General features: G+C 52.5%; 18 protein-coding genes across 18 annotated transcripts; 10 read left to right on the plus strand and 8 right to left on the minus strand.

The window, feature by feature from the left end:
* Positions 1-77: 77 nt before the first annotated feature.
* On the plus strand, positions 78-479 carry N7510_006803 (Tim10/DDP family zinc finger protein; the record flags this gene model as incomplete). Its single annotated transcript, XM_056978728.1, has 2 exons — positions 78-183; positions 310-479. The coding sequence occupies 2 exons, from the start codon at positions 78-80 to the stop codon at positions 477-479; spliced, it is 276 nt and encodes a 91-aa protein (XP_056831771.1).
* A 542-nt stretch (positions 480-1021) lies between these two features.
* Positions 1022-1888, minus strand: N7510_006804 (60S ribosomal uL23 domain-containing protein; the record flags this gene model as incomplete). The annotated part of the gene is made up of 5 exons (XM_056978729.1): positions 1022-1109; positions 1169-1455; positions 1518-1573; positions 1614-1751; positions 1867-1888. The coding sequence occupies 5 exons, from the start codon at positions 1886-1888 to the stop codon at positions 1022-1024; spliced, it is 591 nt and encodes a 196-aa protein (XP_056831772.1).
* A 188-nt stretch (positions 1889-2076) lies between these two features.
* On the plus strand, positions 2077-2928 carry N7510_006805 (25S rRNA (adenine2142-N1)-methyltransferase; the record flags this gene model as incomplete). Its single annotated transcript, XM_056978730.1, has 1 exon — positions 2077-2928. The coding sequence occupies one exon, from the start codon at positions 2077-2079 to the stop codon at positions 2926-2928; it is 852 nt and encodes a 283-aa protein (XP_056831773.1).
* On the minus strand, positions 2917-5126 carry N7510_006806 (putative transporter; the record flags this gene model as incomplete). Its single annotated transcript, XM_056978731.1, has 6 exons — positions 2917-3364; positions 3415-3581; positions 3633-3730; positions 3776-3904; positions 3953-4920; positions 4981-5126. The coding sequence occupies 6 exons, from the start codon at positions 5124-5126 to the stop codon at positions 2917-2919; spliced, it is 1956 nt and encodes a 651-aa protein (XP_056831774.1).
* A 562-nt stretch (positions 5127-5688) lies between these two features.
* N7510_006807 (translation termination factor eRF1) lies at positions 5689-7473 on the plus strand (the record flags this gene model as incomplete). The annotated part of the gene is made up of 6 exons (XM_056978732.1): positions 5689-5809; positions 5867-5916; positions 5971-6342; positions 6399-7155; positions 7228-7374; positions 7424-7473. The coding sequence occupies 6 exons, from the start codon at positions 5689-5691 to the stop codon at positions 7471-7473; spliced, it is 1497 nt and encodes a 498-aa protein (XP_056831775.1).
* Positions 7474-7812: 339 nt separating this feature from the next.
* On the minus strand, positions 7813-8829 carry N7510_006808 (prephenate dehydratase PHA2; the record flags this gene model as incomplete). The annotated part of the gene is made up of 2 exons (XM_056978733.1): positions 7813-8691; positions 8743-8829. 2 exons carry the CDS (start codon positions 8827-8829, stop codon positions 7813-7815), a joined length of 966 nt encoding a protein of 321 aa, XP_056831776.1.
* Positions 8830-8941: 112 nt separating this feature from the next.
* On the plus strand, positions 8942-10023 carry N7510_006809 (uncharacterized protein; the record flags this gene model as incomplete). Its single annotated transcript, XM_056978734.1, has 2 exons — positions 8942-9611; positions 9668-10023. The coding sequence occupies 2 exons, from the start codon at positions 8942-8944 to the stop codon at positions 10021-10023; spliced, it is 1026 nt and encodes a 341-aa protein (XP_056831777.1).
* A 135-nt stretch (positions 10024-10158) lies between these two features.
* N7510_006810 (uncharacterized protein) lies at positions 10159-10824 on the plus strand (the record flags this gene model as incomplete). The annotated part of the gene is made up of 2 exons (XM_056978735.1): positions 10159-10212; positions 10276-10824. The coding sequence occupies 2 exons, from the start codon at positions 10159-10161 to the stop codon at positions 10822-10824; spliced, it is 603 nt and encodes a 200-aa protein (XP_056831778.1).
* A 307-nt stretch (positions 10825-11131) lies between these two features.
* On the plus strand, positions 11132-11908 carry N7510_006811 (uncharacterized protein; the record flags this gene model as incomplete). The annotated part of the gene is made up of 1 exon (XM_056978736.1): positions 11132-11908. The coding sequence occupies one exon, from the start codon at positions 11132-11134 to the stop codon at positions 11906-11908; it is 777 nt and encodes a 258-aa protein (XP_056831779.1).
* A 42-nt stretch (positions 11909-11950) lies between these two features.
* N7510_006812 (zinc-dependent alcohol dehydrogenase family protein) lies at positions 11951-13112 on the minus strand (the record flags this gene model as incomplete). The annotated part of the gene is made up of 3 exons (XM_056978737.1): positions 11951-12125; positions 12186-12543; positions 12599-13112. The coding sequence occupies 3 exons, from the start codon at positions 13110-13112 to the stop codon at positions 11951-11953; spliced, it is 1047 nt and encodes a 348-aa protein (XP_056831780.1).
* A 515-nt stretch (positions 13113-13627) lies between these two features.
* Positions 13628-14931, minus strand: N7510_006813 (OSTA/TMEM184 family protein; the record flags this gene model as incomplete). Its single annotated transcript, XM_056978738.1, has 5 exons — positions 13628-13948; positions 14005-14154; positions 14225-14350; positions 14404-14807; positions 14859-14931. The coding sequence occupies 5 exons, from the start codon at positions 14929-14931 to the stop codon at positions 13628-13630; spliced, it is 1074 nt and encodes a 357-aa protein (XP_056831781.1).
* Positions 14932-15760: 829 nt separating this feature from the next.
* N7510_006814 (uncharacterized protein) lies at positions 15761-17077 on the plus strand (the record flags this gene model as incomplete). Its single annotated transcript, XM_056978739.1, has 5 exons — positions 15761-15795; positions 15850-16022; positions 16075-16172; positions 16558-16600; positions 16659-17077. The coding sequence occupies 5 exons, from the start codon at positions 15761-15763 to the stop codon at positions 17075-17077; spliced, it is 768 nt and encodes a 255-aa protein (XP_056831782.1).
* A 238-nt stretch (positions 17078-17315) lies between these two features.
* Positions 17316-18913, plus strand: cbf5 (pseudouridine synthase CBF5; the record flags this gene model as incomplete). The annotated part of the gene is made up of 4 exons (XM_056978740.1): positions 17316-17427; positions 17495-17651; positions 17709-18340; positions 18393-18913. The coding sequence occupies 4 exons, from the start codon at positions 17316-17318 to the stop codon at positions 18911-18913; spliced, it is 1422 nt and encodes a 473-aa protein (XP_056831783.1).
* A 261-nt stretch (positions 18914-19174) lies between these two features.
* Positions 19175-20561, plus strand: N7510_006816 (FYV10 family protein; the record flags this gene model as incomplete). Its single annotated transcript, XM_056978741.1, has 4 exons — positions 19175-19228; positions 19347-19826; positions 19883-20077; positions 20130-20561. The coding sequence occupies 4 exons, from the start codon at positions 19175-19177 to the stop codon at positions 20559-20561; spliced, it is 1161 nt and encodes a 386-aa protein (XP_056831784.1).
* A 26-nt stretch (positions 20562-20587) lies between these two features.
* N7510_006817 (25S rRNA (uracil2634-N3)-methyltransferase) lies at positions 20588-21968 on the minus strand (the record flags this gene model as incomplete). The annotated part of the gene is given in 3 exon segments (XM_056978742.1): positions 20588-21182; positions 21197-21530; positions 21731-21968. 3 exon segments carry the CDS (start codon positions 21966-21968, stop codon positions 20588-20590), a joined length of 1167 nt encoding a protein of 388 aa, XP_056831785.1.
* A 691-nt stretch (positions 21969-22659) lies between these two features.
* gmtA (GDP-mannose transporter) lies at positions 22660-23910 on the minus strand (the record flags this gene model as incomplete). Its single annotated transcript, XM_056978743.1, has 3 exons — positions 22660-23102; positions 23159-23618; positions 23668-23910. 3 exons carry the CDS (start codon positions 23908-23910, stop codon positions 22660-22662), a joined length of 1146 nt encoding a protein of 381 aa, XP_056831786.1.
* Positions 23911-24383: 473 nt separating this feature from the next.
* Positions 24384-25082, plus strand: N7510_006819 (thioredoxin domain-containing protein; the record flags this gene model as incomplete). Its single annotated transcript, XM_056978744.1, has 1 exon — positions 24384-25082. The coding sequence occupies one exon, from the start codon at positions 24384-24386 to the stop codon at positions 25080-25082; it is 699 nt and encodes a 232-aa protein (XP_056831787.1).
* A 506-nt stretch (positions 25083-25588) lies between these two features.
* N7510_006820 (SMI1/KNR4 family protein) lies at positions 25589-27240 on the minus strand (the record flags this gene model as incomplete). The annotated part of the gene is made up of 2 exons (XM_056978745.1): positions 25589-27155; positions 27221-27240. 2 exons carry the CDS (start codon positions 27238-27240, stop codon positions 25589-25591), a joined length of 1587 nt encoding a protein of 528 aa, XP_056831788.1.
* Between the last annotated feature and the right edge of the window lie 420 nt (positions 27241-27660).

Raw genomic sequence — 27660 nt, forward strand, 5'->3', positions numbered from 1 at the left:
TCCAGCTGCAAGAACTACGTACTCGCGGTCTACATTGTCCCATTTTCCCTCCTCGCACACATTACAAATCGCCAATCATGGACCCCCAGTCGCAGGTTGATATCTCCAAGCTCAGCGAGTCCGACAAGAAGGAGCTGAACCAGATCCTGAGCAACGAGGCCCAGAAGTCCAACATCCAGCAGAGTAAGTGCCTACCCAGACTGGTCTTCGCCATCTCTTCTCAGAGACGCTCTTGCCCGAAGAGCATGATAATTTTGATTCCTGAATTTCCCTTTACCAAATTCCGATGCTGACTGCTTCTTTCACTAGCCGTGCACCACTTGAACGACGTGTGCTGGAAGAAATGCGCCACGGGCAAGATCAGCTCGAGCACCCTCGACCGGACAGAGGAGGCATGCGCACAGAACTGTGTTGAGCGGTGGATGGACACAAACCTGTCCATTCTGAAACACCTGGATGCTCTGCGTGGTGGACACTAAAAGGCCATCGGTCAATGGAGGCGGACCACGAAAAGAATCAATAGAGTACCAGCCATTGAGCTTGGATCGGGATTCCCATAGGGCGGACGGATTGTCTTCTTGCACCTTGTATATTAGAATTGAGTCTCATGATCCTTCTGTGCACTTTGTGTCTTGTATTCTCACTTTGGAGCAGTCCGTAGAATTGGGAACATAGGAAAGTCTACAGAAGTAGCGGCATCTTGATGAAAACGTTTAGAGGCCTTTCGAAACAAAAAAGCAAGGATAGGCCGAAATCCACATGAGCTACAGCCAAAGGACGTCTTGTACTACTGCTAACTGGCCGTTCATGTCGCCTTTCGTAACCGTCACCGGGGACATACCAGGACATACAAGGACACATACAAGGCATACGCAAATGCTGGGTCATAATTCTTGGAAAGATATGTTCTTTTTTAATCGTTCAGCCTGCTGCTATGACAGCCACTCGGCTGGTATTTGAGAATCACCACGGAGGAAAACAAAGTTCGCCCAAACCCACAAAGAAATCCATCTCTCCCCATCTAGACAATAGCCAGCTTGGTGGCGGCAATGTCCAGAGCATCAACATCGGGGGTTAGCCGAGCAAAGGCCTTCTTGGCGCCATCGGGGCTGAAACAGAAAAAAAGTTAGGTGGTGCCATTTTTTTCCCCCTCAAGAGGGTGACATACCGGACGAGAGTGTTGATCTTGACGGTGTCAACATCGTACAGCTTCTTCAGGGCCTGCTTGATCTGGCGCTTGTTTGCCTTGACATCCACGATGAAGACCAGGGTGTTGTTCTCCTCGATCTTCTTCATGGCGCTCTCGGTGTTGAGAGGGTACAGGATGATCTTGGCGGCATCGAGGGTGGGCTCGCGGGGAATCGACACACGGGGGTACTTGGGAGACCGCGAGAGCTGGAGGGTCTTGGGGCGGTGGAAGGTGGTCGAGGTGCGGACCTTGCGGGACTTGTGAAGCTGATCGGCGAAAGCAGGTTAGTATGTTGTCCTTCTGGCATCGGAATACTAAGAATACGTACCGAGGAGCCCTTCGCAACTGCCTTAGCGGCAGCGTTAGCCCGGCTGCTGGTCTTGCCTGTCACAAGAATTCGAGTCAGTCATTTCGTTGCGCACACAGGGCGGGATTCGGGGAATGCGATTTGAGGTGAACAGGGCAATTTCCTTCGAAGAGAAGAGGAAAACAATATGGCGACAATAGACGGCTTTGGTGTCTTGTTCTTGTCGCTTCCTCTCATCGCCATCGCTGTCGGTGTCTTTTCTTCGAGAAAATTGCCCACGTCCACACACCCACGTCCACACGCCATCGCAATTCCACTGCCGACAATTTGGGGAAATGTAAAATGAAAGGGAGGTAATGCTCGCACGTACTCGGCTTGGTCTGGGGGGCCATGGCTGTCGTTGGTCGTGGTGATTGTCGCAGTGTCGGGGAGATCGAACAAAAATTGGATGTGTCTGCGTTAAGCGAAATCCATTCTGTGTGGGTCAGGTGACTCTTGCGAATGACGCTGACTCAGCACGTCCTAGACGGGAAGTGGAACTAGTTCTTCTTCACGATTTATGTACAATTCATCACTGGTGATGGCCGCTGCGAAAAAAAGGTCCAAGCGACCGACCCTGCTCTCCCGTACTCGTCCGCCAACGGTCAAGTCTAAACATGCAGCGCTTTCTGCCAAGGCCACCCGTACTCTGATCCGGTCTCATCACCAGCTCCTCAAAGCTCGCGCGCAAGCCGAGGCGGCCGGTGACGAGGCTCGAGTCAGTAGTATCGACGCCCAGATCCAAGCAAATGGGGGTCTCGAAAGCTACCAGATTGCCAGTAAACTAGGCCAATCCCTGGAGCGTGGTGGTGATTCCAGCAAACTTCTTGTCGACTGGATCAAGCCGCAACTGAAAGAATGGAAGGCTTCGATCCCCAAACTTCGGGTACTGGAAGTCGGAGCGCTGAGCACGAAGAACGCCATTTCATCAACACCGGCTCTGGACGTCACGAGAATCGACTTGAATTCCCAGGAGTTGGGGATTCTCAAGCAGGATTTCATGGACCGACCGCTCCCATCCACTGATGAGGACCGGTTCCATATGATCAGTCTGTCCCTAGTGCTCAACTATGTTCCCGACGCGACGGGACGAGGCGAGATGCTGAAGCGTTGTGTCGAGTTCTTGACTTCTACATGTCCCATTCAATTCACACCAAGCCTGTTCCTCGTCTTGCCTGTTGCATGCGTTGACAACTCGCGCTACCTTACTGAATCGAGGCTACTTGAAATATTGGCTAGCTTGGGATTTCACCTGACGCAGAGCAAAAGAACAGCGAAACTGATATTTCAGTTGTGGGAATATACTGGCGACAAATCGCGCAAGTCTTTCAAGAAGGAGATGCTGAACCCCGGCAAGAAAAGAAACAACTTCGCCATCATCCTAGAGCGATGAGGGAATCATCGATGGCTCTAGAACCATTGTAAATATCCGTGACACAGCAGGACGGAGATAGTCGGCAGTCATCATGTCCTTTGGCAAGAACGCCCACACAGTCCCCACGGCTGCCAGGATCGAAGACGTGACGAGAAGCACCCAGTCCAAAATGCGTTCACCTCGGCTGATCTCCTTCCCAAAGATCTTGAGGTAGAATGCGAGTGGAAAGATGATGCAAATGGTGAAGCACAGAAACGACCCCAGAAAAGCCATGATTCTGTCAAAGGACGGGAAAACCACGGCCAGAGATACGATGAGCACCACAACAAAGACCCTGACACAGGCTCGCAAGAATTGAAGGATTCTCTCTCTTCGCGAAAGGGTTTCGCTTGATGCTATCTCTGTAGCACCAAGTCCGAAGAGGACTTCGAATGTCGCGACGAGAGGTCGGGCACTGCGTCCATGTCAGCAGCTGGCGATCTCGGCATATCAGAAACAACTCACTTCAGCGGCACTTTTGTAATTGGGATGATCGAAATGAATATGATAATGCAGACGGATAGCGCTTTGGGGTATTCGGTGACGGTGAGGATGTTTGCCGTGATTTCGTCACGAACGAGATCACCGAACATGACCCAACCTATGATGGCCATGGAGCAGTCAAGAGAAAACTGTCCGAAGTTAGACATAGTTTAGCAACAATTGGGTTTCCCTTCACTTACTGTAAATAAATAGGTGGTCCACAGGCTTTTGCCATACTTGTGTGGGTGCCGCATGTCTCGATAGATATTGGGAAAGACCCCATGGCCACCCCAGGGTGCTTCTCAAATCAGTCTTTGGACTTGTTTTTGGGGGATGTACTCACACATGATGAGACCAAAACTCAATGGAAGGGTAGCCCAATTCTCAGGAAACAGAGTTGTCGTGGCAGGCTGGCGGAGAGAGCCTGGCGCATTGGGTTTGATCAAGCCATCAACACAGATGAGAACCACAACTGAACGAATGTCAATACTGTATTTGTAAATTGTAAAAGACGACTTACTTGATGTGCAAGAGATGATACCCAGGATGCTGGTCACACTCAAAAACCGCAGTGGAAGGAAGTTCAGCGGAATGAGCACAACTCCACAGACAATCTTCCACCGTAAAATGCTCAAGGCTGGGACCAGAGCATGCAAGCTGTCTGCAAAGAGAACCACAAGGGCTACACAGGCCCCAAGGAGTTCCAAGCAGAATAAAATGCTCGTCACAAGGCGAGCATGGTGCCCAAAGCTGATATAGGCTAGATCGGCATAGGTAACGAGGCTACGATCGACATCGAGGCATTTCGCCAGAATCTTTGCTGTATATGAAGTTGTCACTGCTGAGTAAACCAGAAAAAGGAGCCCCAGAAGCCACCCAGCCTGCTTCATCGCCAGTGGGAGACTCAACAGGCCGACTCCGATCAACACATTGACGGAATTGAATATGGTCTGGGGCACGGTCGATTGACCGACAATGACATCTTCGTAGGTGCCATCTTCATGCTGGATATGCTTCACGAGCAGCGGCTGCTGCTCTGGATACACCGGGCCATCTGGATGGGTCTGCTGTTCACGGTGGAACTGGATTGCATTCCTTCGAGCAGACTCACTGGCACGCGAGGAGATCGTGCCATAGGAAGTTGTAAAGCTCCTCTCTAGCGATGATGCAAGAAGCCCAGTGCTGGGGATGGCCTTTTTGGATGGCTCTGGGTGCAGACTTTCTTGATCGCTTTCATCACCGTCGGAATCACCGCGGAGTAGAGGCCGTTCAGCATCAAACAATGGGTGACCGAGAGATTGCTCGCTTCTGAAACCGGCTGCCAGCCCTGTTGCAACGGCAAACTCGTCATCTGGATCTACGGATACAAAGGATGACCGCCGTGGTAGCACCTCGGGAAAACAGGCGGCTCTTTGCCATGACCGTGCGAAGTTGTCGATGCTATTTGGACCGCCGACTTGTCGAAAGCGTGCTGAGAAGGAAGAGGATCTGATGAATCAAAGTTAGATGTTCCTCCAGATCGACAGAGCAAGAGAGCTGCAGAAGTACCGTCTCCGTCTGTCTAGAGCCTCGGAGTCCATGATCGGGGTTCCGCGACTGAGATGGCCGTAGTCGTACGAGCTGGGTATGATGGTGCTTGGTAACCCGGACACGGTATCATCGAGCCCATCGCTCTCATCTGCATGGCCAGACATGATGAGTACGAAGCAGCAATGGTGTCACCGAGGTGGACTGAGGTCAGATGAAAGGAGCACAAAAGAAAAGGAGGCACGAGACCCCCCGTAGTGAGCGAGTTCCGTTGATAAGAATGGTGGGGAGACGATGCTGATAAGAGCAGGACCGGCCACTTAAAATAGCGTTGCACTATATACCCAAGTAGACATAGTTTTGGATATAGTAACATTGTTGACGTCAAGAATAGCATGACTAGGGACCTAACTATATCGACATTCTTATACATAGCAGAGCCCTATCCATGCACCCCTGGTCGCACCGCATGTACCTGGTACCTGGCAGCCCAGCCAATCCACTGCGGCCCCGCGAGTACCGGGTACCCCCGTGCACCATATTGTGTGATTACCTCAGCACAAGCCCCTCCAACACAAATTTACGCCTTTCTCTCGTTGTGCTTCCTTCACCTGTTCATTCTTTCTGCTTTCGCTGCGCAGGCAAGTCTCATTTTCTGTTTGTTGTTCCCACGCAACAGGCAAGGCCTCTGATACTTTTTCCCACGGTCGCTCTCTCGCCTCGCCCAAAATGAGCGCGCCTCAGGCGAACGATGCTGAGAAGAACATTGAGATCTGGAAGGTGAAGAAGTTGATCAAGCGTCTGGAATCGGCTCGTGGCAATGGAACCTCCATGATCTCTCTCATCATTCGTATGTCTGCTCTCAATCTCTTTCTGTGAAGTAACTGGCCACTGACCCGCCATGCAGCGCCGAAGGATCAGGTTTCTCGCGCGGCCAAGATGTTGGCTGAAGAATACGTATGTCCTCTCCTCTACTCTCTACCAGTCCCTGGGCCTAATACCGTATCCTAGGGTACCGCCTCGAACATCAAGTCCCGAGTCAATCGACTCTCCGTCCTGTCGGCCATTACCTCCACGCAGCAGCGTCTCAAGCTGTACAACAAGGTGCCTCCGAATGGCTTGGTCGTCTATTGTGGTGAAATCATCACTTCGGAAGGAAAGGAGCGAAAGATTAACATCGACTTCGAGCCCTTCAAGCCGATCAACACTTCGCTGTATCTGTGTGACAACAAGTTCCACACCGAGGCCCTGAGCGAGCTGCTCGAGTCCGACCAAAAGTTCGGCTTCATTATCATGGACGGTAACGGTGCGCTATTCGGTACTCTCAGTGGTAACACGCGGGAAATCCTGCAGCGTCTCCAGGTCGACTTGCCTAAGAAACATGTGAGCCCGTCTTACCTCACATTGCCATTTTCCTCGTACTCACACATTTTTCTCAGGGCCGTGGTGGTCAATCCGCGCTGCGTTTCTCCCGTCTCCGTGAGGAAAAACGCCACAACTACGTGCGCAAGATCGCCGAACTGGCTGTGCAGAACTACATCACCAACGACAAGGTGAACGTGGCTGGTCTGGTCTTGGCTGGTTCCGCCGATTTCAAGAACGATCTCAACCAGTCCGACATGTTCGATGGCCGTCTGCAGTCCAAGGTCATCAAGGTGGTGGACGTTTCATACGGTGGCGAGAACGGATTCAACCAGGCCATCGAGCTTGCGGGAGAGACTCTGAGCAACGTCAAGTTCGTTCAGGAGAAGAAGCTGATCGGCAAGTACTTCGAGGAGATCAGTCAGGACACCGGCAAGATTTGCTACGGTGTTGAAGACACGCTCAAGGCGATGGAGCTTGGCGCCGCGGAGATTCTGATCGTGTACGAGAACCTGGATGTCACCCGCTGGGTCATGAAGAATGCGGCCGGTTCCGAGGTGATCCTGCACACCACCAAGGCCCAGGAGGCCACTCGTGATCTCTTTATCGACAAGGACACGGGCACTGAGATGGAGGTGATCGATTCAAGCTCTTTCCTAGAGTGGCTGGCCGAGTCATACAAGGACTTTGGTGCTGCTCTGGAGTTCGTCTCGGACCGATCCGGCGAAGGTAACCAGTTCGTCAAGGGATTCGGTGGAATCGGTGCACTTCTCCGGTACAAGGTCAACTTTGAACAACTGGCTGATTACTCTGATGATGATGAGTTCTACGACGGTGTGTCTACCTGATCAGAAATCTGGAACCGAGCTGACTTTTCTCTAGATTGACGGTTTAGCAACCTCGCAGAGAGCGAGGATGAAAGGCCAGAAGTTCCCCCGGCGGGTCTTCTGACGGCTCGCCCGGATCAGCACGGCGGCTCTCGTTGTGGAACTACAGTATCCGTTATGGATCGTCCGAAAAGACTTGTTCCAAGCTCCGTGACGCTGCTCAGAGGTGAGATCTGATTCCACTTTTTTTGGAACTACACACTGACTTGATTCAGGGCCATCCACGCTCCATATGCAGCACGCTGAGATAACCTCGGTGTTTTAAGAGGAACATGAGGTGCAGATTGCAATTTGAAAGGTTGGATGTGATTCTCTCCACCAGGGAATTTGTTTTGCTTGTGCAGCTCTGTCTGCTGTCGTTATGCTAGACTTCGCTTCTGGCTCTACGCTCATTAGTTTACTCGCTCGTTGTATTGCCGTGAAAAACAAAAAGAAGCAACCGAAATGGTTTGATATATTTGACTGAAGTATGTGACAGCCCGTAAATCACCACGGGCAGACCTGGCATCTTTGTTCGTAAAACGCATATCAAAGGTATATGGCTCAAGCATGATTCCTGTTCCCTCGCTGTTCGTGCAACCATAAGGCGTAACCAATCGACATCTTATCCCCGACTTGGACTCGACTGGTCATTCCAAGTCCCTAGATCTCTGCAGGACTCGGTCACATTCCGTAGATCGGTCAGCACCTTCAAGACCGCATCCTTATTCTCATCAGATGGAGTCCTGGCACACTCCACAAAGAAGATATATTGCCAGGCCCGCTTGAGACTGGGTCGGGTATTGATACTTGTGAGGTTGAGGCCATGCGCCTTGAAGATGAGCAGCGCATCCGCCAAAGCCCCGGGAGAAGAATGGTTGATCGTGAACGAGATCAACGTTTTGTGCGAAGCGGCGAAATCCGTCGCTGCCTGCTCAGCAGCCAGCTGCGCAGTGCGTTCCGCGAGCACATTCCTCAATATCAAGAAGCGAGTGGTGTTATCCGCGCGGTCTTCGATGTTCTCCTGCAACACATCTACGCCGTGATGCTCTGCCGCAAAGCGAGAGGCAATCGCCGCGCCCCGCTCAGCGGTCTCTTTCGAGACGATCTCCGCAGCCTTGGACGTAGACGAGACATCCTGTCTCTCAACGCCCTTGAAATACCGAGACAAGAAGGTGTCGCATTGCCCCCACGCCTGCGGATGGGTGTATAATTTGGTGATTGAGCCATCGTAGCCCGCCCAGCCAGAGGGGAAACTGCCTTGGTGGACCAAGAGACAGTGGTGGACGGTCAAGTAGTATTCACTGCAGACTTTCACGTCGTTGTAGAGGCCATTGCGGTCGGCTAGAAGATCCAAGGTTTGCACGACAGACCCATTGGTCGAGTTCTCGCAGGGAATGACTGCGTAGTCGGCGGTTTGTTGCTGGACCGCGGAGAAAGCCTCGGCGAAGGAGACGCAGGGCTGCAGCTCGGCGGAAGTCTTGCCAAACGCCTCTGCGGCGGCCTGACGGGGGAGTTAGGATGCCATCGAACAATCCGGAAATGGAAGAGATACCTGGTGGGAGAAGGACGCGGCCGGGCCCAAGAAGGCGACCCTTAGTCGCGCCATGGCGGGAACAGTCGTGAGGGTCGGATCAATCATGGCGAAAGATGCAAAAGCGGTCGGTGGTGGAGCGGGACAGACAGACAAACACAACAAACTTGAATGTTTGTTTCTTTCTCTTTCTCTTGTACCTCCTTCTTCTTTCCCAGAAATGCGAGGGAAAAGGATCGGGCCCGTCAGACGCGCTCTATTTCAGATTCGCGCCAGTTCGTCGCTGGCCGAGCGCCTGCAAGGGCTGACGACCAGGACGCTCCCTTTGACCTACGACTATCTGCATCCCCAGCCATCGCATCTGCTGAACCTAACACTATTGGATCTCCTGCGCCTACCCCCTTCGGACCACCATACCACTCTTCCTTCGATCAAAAACCCTCCTCGCTTGCCCCCCGGCCACCACTTGATCTACTTCCCGCCGCAAGTCCCCTTGTCGCAACTCCTGCCGGATGGCACGGATACCCTCCACACCCCCGGCGAGCCTTTCGATCGGCGACTTTGGGCAGGCGGCAGTGTCAAGTTTGCCGATCCCGAGCTCCTGCTCAATGGCGGCCGGGCTGTGTGTATTGAATCCATACGTAATGTGGCCGTGAAGGGGCGCGCAGGGGATGAGAAGGTGATTGTCACTATCGAACGGCGCGTTGGCACCGTTCCCGAAGAGGAAGCGGCCGAGAAAACCTGGGGGCGGATCTGGAAGAGGAACGCAGATGACCCGGGGGAGTCGGCGGTTGTGGAGAACCGGGATTTGATCTTCATGCGGCCCAAGAGCGAGGAGCAGCTCCAGCACGACCAGGAACAGTTTGGCGCGAGGAGTAGGATCGTCAAACGTGAGAAGAAAACTAACTACCTTGTAAATCCAACAAACCGCTGACTCTAAATTCAGCCCCGTCAGACCCAGCATTTCGGCATGTCATCATGCCCACCCCGGCCCTGCTGTTCCGCTTCTCGGCGCTGACGTTCAATGCGCACTCGATCCATCTCGACAAGAACTATACCCGCCACCGTGAGGGATACCGCAATTTGCTGGTCCATGGCCCACTGACTCTCACTCTGCTGCTCAGCGTACTGCAAAGACATGTTGACCATCCGATCCGCAACATCGAGTATCGCAATTGGGCGCCGGTCTATGTGGAAGAAGAGATGGCGATCTGCGGCAAGCGCAAGAGTACCGGGGCATGGGATGTGTGGATTGAGGGCCCAGACGGCGGACTAGCCGTTCGCGGCACGGTGACTATATAGTTGTTCGTCTTCTGTTCTGTAGAACTACGTATTGTATAGTTGCAGCCAATCAGGCCGACAGCGCAATTGGGTTTAGGCCCCCCCACTGATAATTGCCCGTTCAGCTTCAGCTCGTGTTGCTCTTGTCCACCGACCATGCGCTCAACATGCCGAACACGGGCAAACCCAGTGCAGGATGCCATCTCTGTCGTACGAGGAGGGTCAAGGTACGTGTTGTATGTGTGGGATGGATGGGTCTGACATGCCCGCTAGTGCGACTTGACCCGCCCGGCCTGCAAGCGCTGCGTCAAATATGGCATGGACTGTCCCGGCTACCGCGATACCCTGGACTTGATGTTCCGCAATAGGGGCGTGGGCGATGTGAAGAAACTCGTCAAGCGCCGCCAGAAGGTAACCTCGCCATGGACCCAGTCCGAGAGCCCGCGGGTGGTGGCCAGCTCTCTGAGCCCGAATCCGAGCTCTGTCGCAAGTCGCCCTTCTATTGCACTCATTCTGGATTGCTACTCGGTCCCGGTAAATGGCCAGCGCCTTTTTGGTCATGTTGATTTTCTGCCCGTCTTGCTCTCGGAGGCGGATGAGGGTTCGTGTTTGCTCTATGCGACAGACACCCTGGCGGGCGCCTACATTGCCAACCAGACAGACTCGCTCCCGGAGCGGGAGAAAGCATCTAGGACATATGGGCGCGCTCTGGAAGCCGTCCGGGCTGCTCTTATGAGCCCTACCGAGAGTGCCAAGGACGAGATCGTCGTGTCTGTTTGGGCCTTGGCTGCCTATGAGGTCTGTATTGCCATATTCAATTAAAAGAAAATTGAAGCAATTGCTGACTTTTGCGGATCTAGATCCTTGTTGGCTCAGCTCAGTCGAGCCGTGGCCCCGGGCCTGAGGCATGGCATCTTCACATTGATGGCCTCAACACGCTACTCACCTTTCGTGGTCCCGGGCAGTTTGCCTCCAAGCGAGGCAGGAATATTTATTGGACCATCCATTCACATATTGTGAGCGAACTACCAGTTCTGACCTTACAGCCACTGACACGGATGACCGCCAGCTTATGCGTTCTATCTTGAACAGCGTGGTCTGCCCTCCCGAGTCGCGCGACTTATCAGCCATGTTTGCTGCTGCCACTATGCCCAATCCCGACAACCACGAGATGTCAATGACTTTTGTGTCGCAGTTCGTCATCAATGCCAGCGATATCATCACGGCATCAACGGTCCAGCTCCGGACACAGTTCGTTACGGTCCCTGAATGTATCACATACATCCACTCTTTGGACGCAACAGAAAGCATTGTCCCGCAGTCAATATATGACATATATTCCACCGCGGATACCGCCTACGCCTGGAATATATACCGCACGACGCGGATGAGACTACACCACTGCATGCTGATGTTAATTAATTGTGCGCTGGCCGACTTTGCTATCGATGCGTGGGAAGCGGTAGACAACCAGGATATCCAGACCCTCGTACGACGGCGACAAGAGCACATGGAAATTTTGCATTCTATGGCGCAAGAGATCTTGAGTTTTGTTCCTGCTACCGTTATGCAAGCGGTGCGTTCGAAGCCTTCGTCTCCTCAAGCCGCGGAGTCTATTCCAGAACCAGCTCAGCGATCAATCTGCTGGGCGGATGCTCTCCGTCTTGTCTGGCCCTTGGCCACCATCTACAAGCTACCAATGGTACAAGAGGAACAGCGGTGGATCGCAAGACAATCATGCTATGTGATTGGAAAGCAATGGGGGATTCGAGAAGCGTTGAAACAGTGGTCCAGTCCAGTGGCGAGAAAACCCCAGGCAATTGTACTTGGGTCTACTTTTGACCAAGATGACTGGCAAGTGTTTTCATCAGGGAGAAGCCTGACGACCAGGGAGATCTGGACATAATTTCGGTTGTATAATAAGTCATCTAGGGGTACACTGTCTAAACTAAACACGAAGTACAAGTTTCCCAATCTGCTTCCCCTGCCATATATACTCGACCGCTGCCTCAGCTTGCTCGAATTTCCAGACCGAGTCAATCAGATCATCCAGCTGCATCTGCGAAGCGGATACGGCAGAGCAGAAATCTTCCATGTCATACTTCGACCCAGCATTGATGCCCCTATATGGTCGTTCGTATCAGCCTCTCTACTTCAACTCAGACATCACGACTATAACTCACCTCAGAATAACTCTTCGATCGATAATAGTCGGGATAAGCTCAGCCAACTCAGCGGGATTTTGCTTTCCTAGATACCCAACCTGGCTGATAATTCCACCACGTCGAGTGCATTTCATACTCTTAACCAAAGATCCGGTACCTCCATTCTCAACAACGATATCAACCCCAACACCGTCGGTCAATTTCAGAACCTCCTCATGCCATTTTGGGTTCTTCGCATAATTAACAGTCAACAGCGGCGGACTACCATACTTCTCCTTCATGCTTTGCAGCTTCACATCGCTCGACGAACTGAGAATAACTCTCAGGCCTGCAGCTCTGGCGAGCTTGAGCGCGAACACGCTCACACCTCCAGTGCCTTTTTCTCTAATCTCAGTGATAAATCCAATAGAAAGAGATAGAAGAATACGTACCTTGAATCAACACAGTCTGCCCAATACTCATTCCCTTCAACGCAGACCACGCCGTAACACCAGCGCAGGGGATAGTCGCAGCAGCAGTCCAGTCCAAGTAACTGGGCAATTTACACAATTTCTCCTCATCAAAGACAATGTGATCCGCCATCACCCCGTCCTCGTCAGCAGCAAGCCAAGACCGACCCAGTTCTCGGCCAGAGATATACTCCGTGTCAATGACGGGCGCAACTCTGTCGCCCACGACAAGGGCCTTGACTTTCTCACCGACGGCAATGACTTCGCCCGCTGCATCGTTGCACAAGATTCCATTAGGAAGGACGGGCCATGGGTTCCCACCGTTAGCGATGTTAGCGTCCCTGTAGTTGAGGGCAATGGCGTGGACTTTGACCAAAGCTGCAGTTGGGGATAGAGGGAGTGGCAGGCGTTCTTCCACAAGCTTGAGCTTGGGTGTGCCTGGTGTGTAGTCGTCTGTTCGACGGAATGCGCGGCGGAGCTTCGGTCCAGATGACATATTGGTTTGAATTGTGATAGTTATGGTTTTGAAGATGCTGAGATGTTGAGGGATTTAAATGAATATGGACCATAGGTGACCATAAGTCTTCGTATATAGGCTATGAAAGTGACTTACATTAATAATGGTATTAATAATGGTGTTATAACGTGATTCCCTAGATCAGTAGGATACTCTGGGCGATCAGTTGCCTTAGTCAGGGGGAGCTGCCTTCTTCCACGCCTGCAAAGAACCAAGCACCACATCTCGGATATGATTGCGTACTCTCCGACTTTCCCTCAGTAGTTTGCTTAGATAAGAGCGAGGGAATGTACGGCTTAAATTGCCACTCTTTCATTGAAATATTTGTATAGAGATTGGGAAGCGCCAAGCATCGATAGCACTGGTAAGTAGGTTTGGGCACTTAAATGGAAAGGGAAAGGTATGGAACTTTGGCGCAAAAGATAACATTCTAGACTCGCTATATGTAAAGGTATATATGCAACTCGAATTCCCTACTTGTGTCCATACTCCATTTACGACGACGAAAATGAATACCGAATTGCCCGGATCACGTCCATCGGGCTCAACATCATGAGCCAGATCTTGGGGCTGAAGACGTTACCATAGTAGCGCGGAGGCAGTATAGCAGAATTCTGAGAGCCAGAGTATGTGGGCATGTAATCGGAGTGTTTGATCTTGTACGGCGAAGCTCTGTAGGCATAGGCAAACAGGCAAGACAGCGGTACCATTTGAAGGCAGATGACTAGCATCGGTATGCCGATGATAACATCCGAGTAAGCCAATTTCGAGGTAGGAGTCATAAGATTCGTGCTGCGGAGGATTTGGAAGATGATCTAGAGAGTAGTAGTTAGCAGATTGTTGACGGTGGCAAGAGCCGACAGCAAATTACCTTCTCAACAAAGGTCAGGAGAACAATGAGCTTAAAGGCCGCAAGCTTGAGCATCACGCGGTACTGTTGTAGTTCACTTTTCTTGGCAAAGTAAAATCTGAAGACAGCCATGACTGCAAGGCCGAGAGACACGTATTGGATGATAGAGAGCTGGAATAGAAGTAGCTGATCAGTACACCTGCGTCTCATTGCGCCAAAACAAATAGATAGATATACTCACCCACAGATGAGCAAAATGGGTCTTGTTGCTCTCCAGACAGTAGACTTTAGCAGCTTGGGTGATATCCGTCACGATCCCTAGGAGGAACGAGACAATTGGGTACTGGAATACCATAACGGACCGTTTCTATATGCGGAGATGATTAGCGCCAATAATCTATGATGATTGCTGATACTCACTTTATGCCACGCAAGTTCGTCAAGGCGCTCCTCTTCACCCTCGTTATACTGGAATGGCTGCAGTGGCTTTGAGGCGCTGTCCTGTCTCTCGACCACAACCGAAAGGTATTCGTTCAAGAGCAGGAAAAAAGTGCCGAGTGTGATAGACTGAACAAAATCGGTCCAGGCATATATATAGACATAGGCATTGGGAAAACAGATTGATAGAAATGAGATGCCCGAGTAAAGGGGGATGAGAAGCGAGATGCGCATGATCTTGCGTTGCTGGTTGGGGTTGCTGTAATGGGACGCGTGGGTAAATTGAACCATAAATATAGTCAAGCAAGCCAATGCCGTGCAAGCTCCAGAGAATATCATGTTGAAGTGGTGGAAGGAGATGTTGGACACGAAGGGCTCGGGTGCATCTGTATCGGGATTAGTTTGGGCTGGCACCTGTTAGTACTTTCAGGACTAACCTATTTTGAAGGTCGAAGGCATGGGACAGGTTTCATTGCCTGAAGAGCCGCCGAAAAGGTGAAAGAGGCCCATTTTGAAGACTGGAGGGTGGAATCCAATTGACTCGATATAGATCAGAAGAAGAGGAGGAGGAGGAGGAGGAAGGTGTTAATTGAAGAGATGAGTGCTGGACTGAAAGCCATGCTTTATACTTGAGCTGGACGATCGAGATCATCACTGTAGCTTAGTTTTGACTTTCTTGGTAGGGCCACTGACTCTAGTTGAAGCTGGTGAGCCAATCCCGAATTGGGTCGAATGGATTTCTGGATCGGGTTAGGGGCCAAGTTGACGATAGTGATTGGATGAGCTGCTCGAATGGATTTCTCAATGTGGTTAGCCCCTACCTAACCTTCTTCTCAGCCCTGAAGATGTTCGTTCGATCGATCAGTACCTAACTTTCAGCCCCAGGACAAATTTAGAAAACTGAAGATCTTGCCTGGCTTGATGATGCTGAGGCTGTGGGGGACGACCGGCTGTAGGTGTCGCATGGCTGTCCCGTTTGCGGTTAGTGCTTGCCGTCCAAAGCCAATATTGCGCGATGACTATGTACCTAGTCAGGGGCTGAGCATGGTAGGAACAATTGAAGATGGAGAAGTTAATTCCTGGCAATCATTGCTCATTTCTCCATTCGGCGGTTTGTATACTAGTTGGTGTCCCGGGCAAACAATCGTAGACCGGAACGGAGAAACCACAGCCGAGAGAGCACACGTTTTATTTTCCTTTCGTTTTCTCCCGCTTTTCTTTTCCCTTTCTTCCTTCATCCTCTCTCCTTCCTTCGCCCAACCCACATAATAACAATACCTAGATGGGCTCAACCATTACACTAACCATCTAGCCTCAATATCCTCTCTCAATTTCCGAGATGGATATCTTCTGGGCTGCTCCGCCTGTGGCCAGGTTAGTTTGGATCGCTGTTGCGTCACGCTCGATGACTGACTCGCTCTCTCCCAGGACGCTCACTGCTCTGGCACTAGTCCAGTCTGCTCTAGTACATGGTGGCGCTCTCAGTGGATATTATGTTGTCTTTCTGCCACGCCTGCTTTGGAAACTGCAGCTCTGGCGCCTGGTCACGCCATTCCTACTAACGGGCGGCAATATCTCATTCCTCCTGGACCTTTACTTCTGTATGATGCCTCGAGGCTATGCGAGCTTGCCAGCGTGCTAATACGCCGGTAGTATACCTCTACAGCAGTTCTCTGGAGACTGGTTCGTCCCGGTTCACTGAGCCTGGCGCTTTCTTCACCTATGTGGTCTTTGTAGCTTCTGTCATCATGGTAAGTCATGGCTCAATGCCGGAGTCTCTAGTCCCCCTCCCCTGTCTCCTCCCATTTCCTCCTTTACCTCGCATATCTGCCCGCCCAGCCTTACTCTAGCTGAAGCGGTTCCTGGAAGCGAGGGAGAATACCCCTGCATCTCGTGCAGCACCGCCAATTCGCAATCAAAATGGTGCTGCATGCGGTGTGGGAATGGTGGGATTGCCTCAATGATAGCCGTCGTGATCCTATAAATTCACGGCGGTGGTAAAGGTGCCCTACATGCCTCTATATATACTCCTATCTATCTTTTTTTTCCAATATCATGCATTCGTTGAAATCCCTTCTTTCCCTTCGCGGTAGCCAACACACGATCCAACCAGAAAACATGCTAACTTGTCGACAGCTCACTGCAGGCTGCTTCCTGGGCGGGTTTGTCTTTACGTCTGGTGAGTTCCTCCCTGTAATCCAGTCCCTATTAAACTCGGGTCACTGATCGGGGAACAGCATTGATCCTGGCCTTTGTCTACACCTATGCCCAAGATAACCGGGGCCGGAAAGCCACGTTCTACGTGATCCAGATCCCTGTCGAGTTCCTGCCATGGGCAATGCTTGTGATGGCCTTTGTGAGCGGCGGTCCCTCTGCCGTCCTGAGTGAGGCAATGGGGATTGTCGCCGCCCATCTCTACGACTTCCTCACTCGTATCTATCCGGCCTTTGGTGGCGGGCGCAACTGGATCACCACCCCTGCCTTCGTGCGACGATACTTCGGTGCCCACACTCCCGCCAGCACCTCCCGTGCATATGGCACTGCCTTTCGTCAACCCCAGCCGTCTTCGGGATCTCCTTCTTCTGGTGGCTGGAGCTCGTCTCTCCAGAACCCGTGGAGCGGGCGTGGCGCGGGACGGAGACTCGGGGGTGATTAGCCAGCATCCATCCAGTTGTATCAAGTACTTTGATTAGCATTAAATGAGCCGTCAGAATCAGAATATTTTTCACTGATTACATAGAGGAACTAATTCTGCAAAATACGGCCCTTGGCCTTCACGTGACCTATTCACACTAAACCAGATTGGGCGATGGAGCTGCCGCACTGCAAAATTTCATCCTCCGCTTTTTTCGGTCCTTTACTACTCGCATCTTCCTCCACCGTCCACACTCACTATGGCCGTCGTCAAGAGCAGCCAGGAGATGGACTACGCCATCAAGCCTGAAGCGCTCACTCCTTCTATTCCCACTTCAGAATGGCCGCTTCTCCTGAAGAACTACGACCAGTGTATGTTACCAAGGGCAAAAAAAAAAAAAAAAAAACGCGCCAACGCTGAACTTTTGTTTTTATATAGTGCTGGTCCGAACAGGACACTTCACCCCGATCCCTGCCGGATCTTCGCCTCTCAAGCGTGATCTGAAGTCCTACATTAGCTCCGGTGTCATCAACCTCGACAAGCCCTCGAACCCGTCCAGCCACGAGGTTGTGGCGTGGATGAAGCGGATCCTCAGGTAATACAGCCCTCAATGTCAACAGAAAAGGAAAGCACTGAACATCTTCCTTTTTAGATCCGAGAAGACTGGCCACAGCGGTACTCTCGATCCCAAGGTCACCGGCTGTCTGATCGTCTGCATTGACCGCGCGACCCGCCTGGTCAAGTCCCAGCAGGGTGCCGGAAAGGAGTATGTGTGCGTGATCCGTTTGCACGACAAGATCCCCGGCGGCGAGGCGCAGTTCCGTCGCGCTCTGGAGACCTTGACCGGTGCGCTGTTCCAGCGTCCTCCCCTGATCTCGGCCGTGAAGCGCCAGCTCCGTATCCGTACCATCCACGAGAGCAAGCTCTACGAGTTCGACAATGACCGCCACCTCGGCGTCTTCTGGGTCAGCTGCGAGGCTGGAACCTACATTCGAACCCTTTGCGTGCACCTGGGTCTCCTCCTCGGTGTCGGTGCTCACATGCAGGAGCTCCGTCGTGTGCGCAGTGGTGCGATGGATGAGAACCACGGCCTGGTTACCCTCCATGATGTTATGGATGCTCAGTGGGTGTATGACAACCAGCGCGACGAGTCGTACCTGCGCAAGGTCATCCGTCCCCTGGAGAGCCTGCTCACCACCTACAAGCGTATTGTTGTCAAGGACAGCGCGGTCAACGCCGTCTGCTACGGTGCCAAGCTGATGATTCCGGGTCTTCTGCGCTTTGGTTAGTTCACCTCATCTGCTTGGGTATCAATCTGCTAACTCTTCCTTTCCAGAGTCCGGTATCGAGGTCAATGAAGAGGTTGTCCTCATGACCACCAAGGGTGAGGCTATCGCCATCGGTATTGCGCAGATGTCGACCGTCGAGCTCACCACCTGCGACCACGGCGTCGTCGCCAAGGTCAAGCGCTGCATCATGGAGCGCGATCTCTACCCCCGCCGCTGGGGTCTGGGACCTATTGCGGTGGAGAAGAAGAAGCTCAAGTCCGCCGGCAAGCTCGATAAGTACGGTCGCACCAACGAGGCCACCCCTTCCAAGTGGAAGAGTGAATACAAGGACTACTACACCTCCGAAGATGCCAGCGCACAGGTGGCAACTGAGGCACCGCAAGAGACTCCGGCCTCCCCGCCTGTGGAGGAGAAGGCCGAGGAGAATGACACGGAGGACAAGAAGAAGCGCAAACACGAGGACGAGACCGCTGAGGAGCGGGCTGAGCGCAAGCGCAAGAAGAAGGAGAAGAAGGAAAAGAAGGAGCGCCGCAAGTCCAAGAAGGAGGACAGTTCGGACAGCGAGTAGAGGGACGCTCTCAGGAAATTTCCTGTATCATATTTGTTTCTTTCTTGATTTTGGAGTATTTGGGTGAAAAGGGAATTTAGGAATCCAGTTGCTTCTATTATACCGCCGCTAGCCTTGTAGATTCCCAGCTTGTACTTCTGGACCGTAGGACTTGGAGTGTGCAGCACCTGACCTGCGGGGTGATGGTCACCGCTCCGCATTCGTTCACTCACCTCTTGACTTCACCATCATCCAGCCTTCTTTGATACATCCACTGCCACCATGGCTGCCGAGCTGACTTCTACCAAGCTCAACGCAGAGAGCCATCTAATCCTAGTAAGCTGTTCCCTCCCCCATCTTCGAACCCGCCCGCTCATCACCTTCCTGCTCTAGGACCAACCACTCCTCCGCCTCTCCCCATGAACTGGCCCGGAAGAATTTCAAAACGGTCCAGCGCGCCGTCGAGCGAGAAAAGGAATACGTGCTCCCCGCCCTGAAAGATGCCGCCAACGCCTCTCTGAACAATACCCACACGCCCGACCAGACCCTCGCCGCTCTGGATGCGATGATATCACGAATGCAAGGCCTGAAGCGGAAGATGGAGAATCTGCAGGACGAAGAGAAGAAGATCCAGATCCAGTCCCGAAAGAGAATCCAGCACCTGGAAACCCTCCATAAAATCCCGAGTCTGGCCGATGTGAAATACGATCAGTGGTCACGAGTCCGGCTAGATCGGTTGCTGGTCGACCACATGTTGCGCTCGGGATACTCGGAGAGTGCGAAACAGCTGGCACAGGAGAAGGGGGTTGAGGATCTGGTTGATCTCAGTGTCTTTACGCAATGTCAGCGAGTTGTTGAGAGCTTGCGTCGTGGGGAAACAAAAGAGGCGTTGCAGTGGTGCGGTGAGAACAAAGCAGCTTTGAAGAAGAGCCAGGTGAGTTGCGCTGCCAGTGACTACTGTCCTTCAAAGACTGACACTTTTGAATGCAGCAAAACCTGGAATTTGAACTCCGATTGCAGCAATACATCGAGCTGGTTCGCACACAAGACAAAAGGAAGAAGCTCGAAGCCATCATGCACGCCAAAAAGTACCTCATCCCGAATCATGAATCCCAAAAGACCGAGATCCTTCGAGCAGCAGGACTGCTGGTCTTCACCCAGGACACCAAGGCTCCACCATACAAAGTAAGATGTCCCCAGTCCGCAACCCCGATTCTTTGTCTGATTGATATGCTAGTCTCTATTTTCGCTGGATCGCTGGAATTTTCTGTCCGACCTGTTCATCCGAACGCACCATGAGCTCCTATCACTGCCATCGCAGCCATTATTGCATATCGCTTTATCTGCTGGGCTCTCCGCGCTCAAGACTCCTCTGTGCCACTCGGCCTTCACTTCATCTAGCTCCAACTCACAATCCACCACAACATCCGTATGTCCCATCTGCTCAACCGAGCTGAACGAGCTCGCCCGCAACATGCCATACGCACACCACACCAAGAGCTACGTGGAAGGAGACCCGATTGTCTTACCCAATGGTCGAGTGTATGGACAAGCTCGACTGATGGAGATGAGCAAGAAGATCGGGGCCGTGGAATCCGGCAAGATTAAGGACCCGACCACAGGCGAGGTATTTGACGAGAACGAGATGAAGAAGGTCTATATCATGTAGACAGCCAGCACGGAATTAAATTTTAATCAATCACTGTCACTGTCCAACTCATTCCTCGCCCGCTTCTTGCCCCCTTTACCCGGGTGTTTCGGTTCCTCCCTTTTCACTTCAAAGACGTACATCCGCGCATTCCTATCCTCGCCTCTCCATCCGCCTCTCCCCTCGTGGTTCTTCGCCTCGATCTCGCCCACCGTCCGCGCATGGCTATATCCCTCGTAAGAAGACCAGGGGAACTTGAAACTAGTCACAACCTGTAATCCCGCATGTCGCGCCAGATCCTTGATATTCCACAGCGTGTATGGCTCAGCCTCGAACAACGAAACGAGGATTTGTCCCGGCCCAGTCCGGACGCCCAATCCAGAGGTCTGCTCATCTTCTTCTTCCTCTCTTTCGGACGACTCACCTCCATCTTCATCCTCATCCTCCTCAAAATCAGGATCTTCCTCATCAACCTTCTCCGGCGCGTTAGACAAGAGCGGCACACAGCTTTTAAAGAACGCAACGAGCAACTCCTGATTCGCGCGCACCTGCCGATTCACATCCGTCGACAAGCCGCCCACATGCGGGAAATTGAAGCAGATCACATCCCACGGCCCGCCAGGCGAGGGGGCAGTTTTCTGTCTTGGGGTTTCCACGCAGGACGCTTGCGCTCTTTGCGCGCGAATAACCCCGAGCGAACATCTTTCCCGCCGCCGGTAGGGGAGCCTAGTTTGCGGGCGTCGACGCCGAAAAGAACCTTGGGGCCTTTCTTCTGGTCGTTCTGGGCGGGCGTCTCATTAGAGCCTCCCTGCTCTTCTTCATTCCGAGAGCTAGAGCTAGTGATTCTCCGAGAAGCATTGAGGATATCATTGATATTTGTCTTCGCCTGTGGATATTTCCCGTACAGTGTCTCCTTGGAGTCGTAGCATGTTGCGCAGAGGTTGCGGCATCTGTACTGGGTTGCCAGGGAGCGGGCGAATGAGAAATCTCCTGCGGGTAGTCAGTTTCTGGTCCCTATATCTTCTCTGGGTCGCAAGTCTTCTAATATCAGATGACGATAAATAGATAGATATTCCACCTCCCTCCAGAATGATACACTGCATATCGATTCCAACTTTATGTATAAAACACAAAGCCCACGCACGTATACTTTCTGGGTTTGTTGCAGAAGAAAGGAAAAAGATGCTCACCTTCCCCAATCAAGAGAATCCGATCCCGGCGCAGAAATGGGACAATCGGACGTTGATTCTGATGCTGCTGCTGAGTTTTGGGAGTGGTTCCCTTTTGTGATTGCGACTGTGACTGTGATGGTGGTGTCTTTGCATGACTGGCATTAGGACCTTTATATCCCTTGGTCGCAGACCCGGATCCAGGCTGTCTGGCCGGGCCGCGCGGAGAGCGTCCTTTCGCTTTTTTATTTCGGGGCATTGAGAAGCCAGATTTGCTTTAGACTCTATCTTAGGAATTGGAAGAGAGAAGGGCGTTTGGGAGGTGTAGATGCACTCAACCGGAAAATCATGGCGGTTGAAGTGGAAGCCTCGATCGGCCAATCAGCCAATCAGAGTTCCGAGCGGCGGGTTTCGCTGTGCTCGCTCCTCTCTACAAGACTTTTGCTGGGAATATTTACTTTGAATAAGGAAGTCAAGAACAAGGTCTATTGCCCAAAAAATCACAGTAGCTATATACACAACCCAGAGTGGGGGTCACCGCAAATAACAAAGAGCAGCCGTCGGATACACATGGATGCAGTGCACAGGAAAGAAAGAAAGAAGAAAAAAAAAAGACGATCACACACAAATACACATACACACAATTACTAAATCGTACTTGATATCCCAAAAAGGTGGCTGAAGAAGAAAAGAAGAGGAAAGAGGAAAACCTTCTCATGAGGCTTTCCTCCGGAGAGAATGGGAAAATTGAAACCCACTAAACACCGACATCGAAGAAACAACCCATGCTCTTTCTCTCTCCTCCCCGGGGAAAAGAAAAGACGTTCATCATAATGTCACATGCGAGAGATCCTCGCTGGCAGAAACTGGCAGCAGCGAGGATACGAGGTGATGTCCGCGCTGACCAGTCAGTGCGCACATAACGGAGGGAAATGCAAAGATATTTTATATTAAGAGCGTAGCGAGTCGCGCATACTCTGGCTGCTGGCGCTGACGAGCGGGTTGGTCGTGGGCAGCACGCCGACCTTGGGTCTGGCGTTTTGCTTGATCTTGGCGACGGCGTACACAATACCAGAAACGAAGCCCACGGCAATCGCTGAGACGCTGGGGAAAGTAACCGGAGCATCGAAGAAGACCAGGCCTGACACGGCAATGGGCAGTTTGTTCAGGGCGCCGACCATCGAGTAGGTTGTGGACGAAGTGACGCGCACGCACCAGGCAGAGGTGTACGAGATAAAGACAGACGACAGACCGGAGAGGACCATGGCGAAGAAGATGCCGTTGCGGTTAGACTCGGGGAAGTTGCGGGCTATGTTGGTGGACGACCAGTCCTCGACAAGCAGCGTGGCAACGATGAGGACCGGGATCGACAGGAGGTTGTTGTAGAACATAGCTATAACAGATGATGTTAGAACGGTCCAAAAAAAGGAGAGAGAAAGAAACACATACTGTCAAAGTCCTTGAAGTTGGTCAGCTTGATCCGTTTGCGCATGCCCAGAACGTAGGACGAGGTGCACAGGCAGTTGATCAGCATCCACACGTAGCCCGAGTTCAAGGTCGAGACTTTGCTCGAGGTATCGCCGCTGCTCTCGACGGCATGCTTGATATCGGCCCAGGCGGCAATGAGGGAGCTCAGGACCATCAGGCCGAAGGAGAATAGCGTCAGACCAGTGACTGAACCGCCGAACCACAGAACCTCGCCGTACGCGATGAGGATGATGGTCAAGTTCTTGAAGATGGTGTACACGGGAATCGACAGGAACTGGAGGGCCTTGGAACCGGTATAGATCATACCGATCAGGAGCAGGGTGATGGGGAACCATTTCCTGGCCTCGTCTGAGCTGAAGTCACGGAAAGTGATCAAGCCCATGGATTTGCACGTTTGGATCGCAACAATGCAGACAATGGACTATATAGATGAGTACGCTTTCCGGATGCTTGGGGAAGATCATACATACCTGAACCATCAGCAACAAAAAGTTGAGATTGAAATCCAGACCCGACAGGACGTATTTATTCATGACTGTCATCATGATGGACGAACCGCAGTAGGCCAGCACGGGGAGCGCAGGATTATTGGTGATCGGGTTGGGAGGAGCCGCCCTCGGCTGCGGCGGCGGCGGCGCCTCGAATTCCTTGGATCCCTGGTCGAGTTTGTTCATCTCGACGGTGTAGTCGTCGGTCTTCTTGTCTTCGACCATGGTGGCGGTGGTGGCGGGGGGAGGGAGGAGGTGGAAGGGAGGAGGGGTGGAAGATGACGGCAAAAGAAAGGAAGTCGGTGCCGAAATGGGGAAATCAATAAAGAAAAGCAGACGAAGCGGGCGACAGACCGAGCGAAGGACGATCACCAGGAGAGAAAAATCCCAAGGGAGCAACAAACGAAAAACGCCGCGAGCGGCGAGGGTGACTAAGCATAGGGGCAGCTGAGTCAGCGAGGGCGAATGATCTGACGAACTATTTATAGCGTTGTTGATGGATGGTGTTTCGGGGTTATTATTATTATATGGTTACAGTACGATTGCAATTGAATATTGAACACAATAATATACATGTATCTTTATATTCTTGGACTTGTCAGTTTATCGAATTTAGTTACTAGTGGAGTGCCCACGAGGATCGCCATTGGAATAGTCAACCTTAGACTCCCAGACTCAACCAACACCTACCCGCCACAATGCCTGCCAACCTCGCACCCCAAGACCCCGACGATGAGGCCCTCTTCGCAGCCCTCGAAAACGAAGATGACAGCTCTTACCGCGACCAGCGCATCCAACAACTCAACGCCGAGTTCGCCGCACAGAAGACCAACCGCGACCCGTCCAGCACGACGACCATCCTCCACAAAGACATCTACCCGACGCTGAGCAGCGACCAATCGGTGCTAGACTTCACAACCTCCACAGCGCGCTGCCTAGTCCACTTCGCACACCCAGACTTCGCCCGATGCAAAGTCATGGACAGCGCCCTTGAACAGCTGGCGGGGGTGCATTACGAGGTGCGGTTTGCGCGGGCGGATGTGGAATCGACACCGTTTCTGGTGGAAAAGCTGAAGATCAAGATCCTGCCGTGTGTGATTGGGTTTAAGGATGGAGTTGGGGTTGATCGGGTGGTGGGATTCGAAGGCCTGGAGGCCGGGGGGAGGGATGGTGGGGAGGGGTTTAGTGTGAGCGTGCTAGAGAAGAGATTGTTGTTCAAGGGGGTGCTGGTCAAGGCGAAATTGTCTTCGCCTGAGAATGAAGATGACAGCGAGAGTGAACGGAGCGAGAGTGAGGGATTCAGCAATCGGATCAATACCCGGCGGGCGATCCGGAGTGGAAATGCGCAGCGATTGAGAAATAGGGTGGACGATGACGACGACGACGATTGGGACTGAGGATTGGGGGGGATGGGGTGATGATTTTGTACTATATTCACGATACACTGCATGATCAGGGCCGCCATGACCATAAAAACGGGGCCCGCAAGGAAATGGCCTTCGAAGGAGACCGAGTGCTACAGGAAGAAAGTCAAGCCAGAGACGAAATAGATAGAAAGTCACTAGTGCTGCATCATCATAGAACTACAGACAAAAGATAAAAACGAAAACCGTGAAAAACTCAGAGCCATCTCGAAACGGGCCGCAGGGAAGAAGACACGAAGCGCAAGAAACAAAGCTCCCTAGAGTTACAACAAATGCCCGCGATAGCCGGAGGAGGACCACAAAAAAAAAAGAAAAAAGACAAACAAGAAAGGAATTTCTATACACGGAAGAAGAAAACGAAGGTGGTTGCAACAATAAAGACAACAATAGACAAGGATCCATCATAAGTGTCAATCAATCAACGACGCCGGGATAACCAACCCCTTGAACAGTGCAGAAGCGCAAAAGCCAGGCCTAATCTAAATGGCCACGTTCTTCATCTCACCGAGCACCTCCGAGTCCATGACATTCGAAGATCCTGGAGTAGGGGGGTCCGCCTTGTCTGTCTCCGACGATTTTTGGTCATTTGACTTGTCGGAGAATCCCTCGTTTTCTTTGTTGGAGATCTGTGGCGTGGATACCTCGAGCAGATCCTCGGTCTCGGCTTCGCCATTCTCCTTGGGGTCTTCCGAAATCGTCGGCGCCGTTTTGATGGGGCTCGTTGTTGTTTCTTCCGTCACGCGAGCGAGAGGACTCGACACGCCAAACTGGGTCTTGGGACTGGGGACCGGTTGACCCTTGTTGAAACGGTGCGGCGAGCGGCCACGCTCGTCAGCTCGAGTCGGACTGCCGTAAGGCGACTCACGGCTACTGGACCGGGGGCCCTGAGCGTTCGCACCAACACCATTCGGAGCCTTGCGGCGAGGCATGCGGCGGCCGAACTTCTGATCGGTTCTCCAGCGGAGAATCTCCAGGTAAGGAGGCTCGACATTTTGGGACTTAAATTCCTTCAGCTTTAGCTCGTGCGTCTCCTCATCGACCATGACCTTGCCGCTGCAGAGGTCATCAGCAAAGACGGCAAGGAACGCCGCCCAGGACCGAGCGATGACATATTTGCAATCGTAGTCGCGGCCGAAGATGATGACCTGACCCCATTTGCCCGCGGGACCAGGTGCCAGGTCAATGGCAAGGTGGTTTCCACCCCAATCACGAGCCATCGGGATCCAAGCCGGGTGAGCGTAAGCTTTCTGCACCGCACCAGGAGGCTGTGAGTCTTGACGATCAAGCAGATCCTGTCGCCACATCGAATTCGCAGGTTGAGCCGAAGCACCAGCGGCGGACGAGCTGGCCGCAGCACTGGACACGGGCGCGTTGTGAAACATCGATGCGCTCAGAAACTCCTCGTTGACCGTCTTCCAGTTCTTCCACTCCTGAACGATCTCCTCGCAGTCCAGCAGCATACAGCTGAAAATCACACCAGTCGGCAACCCAGGACGTTCCTGGCCGTCATGAACCATCAACGACTCCCTCACCTCCAGCGGTAAACTGCAGTCCAACTCGTGCTCCAATTCATTAATATCGTTCTGCGTGCACCCCTCGCCGAGATTGTCGAAGAGTTCTTCATAGTTGTGCTCGAGCCAGCGCTCAATCTTCCTCCAGGAGTGAGCGACCGGTGGAGGCGGCGGGGCGCCGTCGTGGAAGCTCTGCATCTGGATCTCGGCTGGGCCGTCGGGGTTGTCGTTGGAGCGACGTTGTTTCTGGGATGCAGACGAGCGCATGCCCGGCGAGTAGGGACGATTTGGGGAGCCGACATCGTTGACTTCGTTGGAGTTCGTGAAGGCTGACCCCTTGGGCTGTTCGTCTTCGTAGGGGCTGGAAAGGTCGGGGCGAGAGTCAAGGGCGCTGGTTGCAATGGAGGTGAGTGGCTCGTGACGGGCGCTTTGGCTGAGAGGGACGTGTCGGCCAGTGCGGTAGGGAGAGTCGTGGGTGGCATGACGGTCATTGGAGGTCATGGTATGCCAGAAGTCACGCCAGGCGGAGCCAAACCTGGAGGGTGGAAGAGGGTTAGCGATGAACAGTGTCGCGGAGAGAGGAGGGGGAGGGAGACGGACATATTGGACATGTTGGACATGGTGGTGGTGGTGGTGTTGATGTGTCGGGGAGGAGAAAACACGGGCACAGGCTGATTGATGGATGGCTGTTGTCGTGAAGGAATCAAACTGGGGCAGGCCAGGTAGTCATTGGAGACAGGGCACCTGGTCCTCGCCAAGTCGAAATAAGACTGCGAGCGAAGGTGGTGTGGTTGAGCGAGAGTGAATGAGTGGTTGGTGAAGATGAGTTGGGGGAATTTTGCGGCTGGACAAAGAGGTAGGTTCCTTGGTTTGGGTTGGTAGGGGTGAACGGAATTAGGTAAGTGAGCGAAGTAGTTCAAGGAACTGGGAGTTGGAAGAACAAGAGAATGGATGAGTGAGAATCATAATAAGATGATTCCCCCTTTCCGTGTTCAGGTATGCAGATCCTATGATGTCGACGCCCATTCATCTACACTATG

Source organism: Penicillium lagena (genome assembly GCF_028827675.1).
Source record: "Penicillium lagena strain IBT 129212 chromosome Unknown utg000005l_segment0_segment0, whole genome shotgun sequence".
NCBI classification, from domain to species: domain Eukaryota; kingdom Fungi; phylum Ascomycota; class Eurotiomycetes; order Eurotiales; family Aspergillaceae; genus Penicillium; species Penicillium lagena.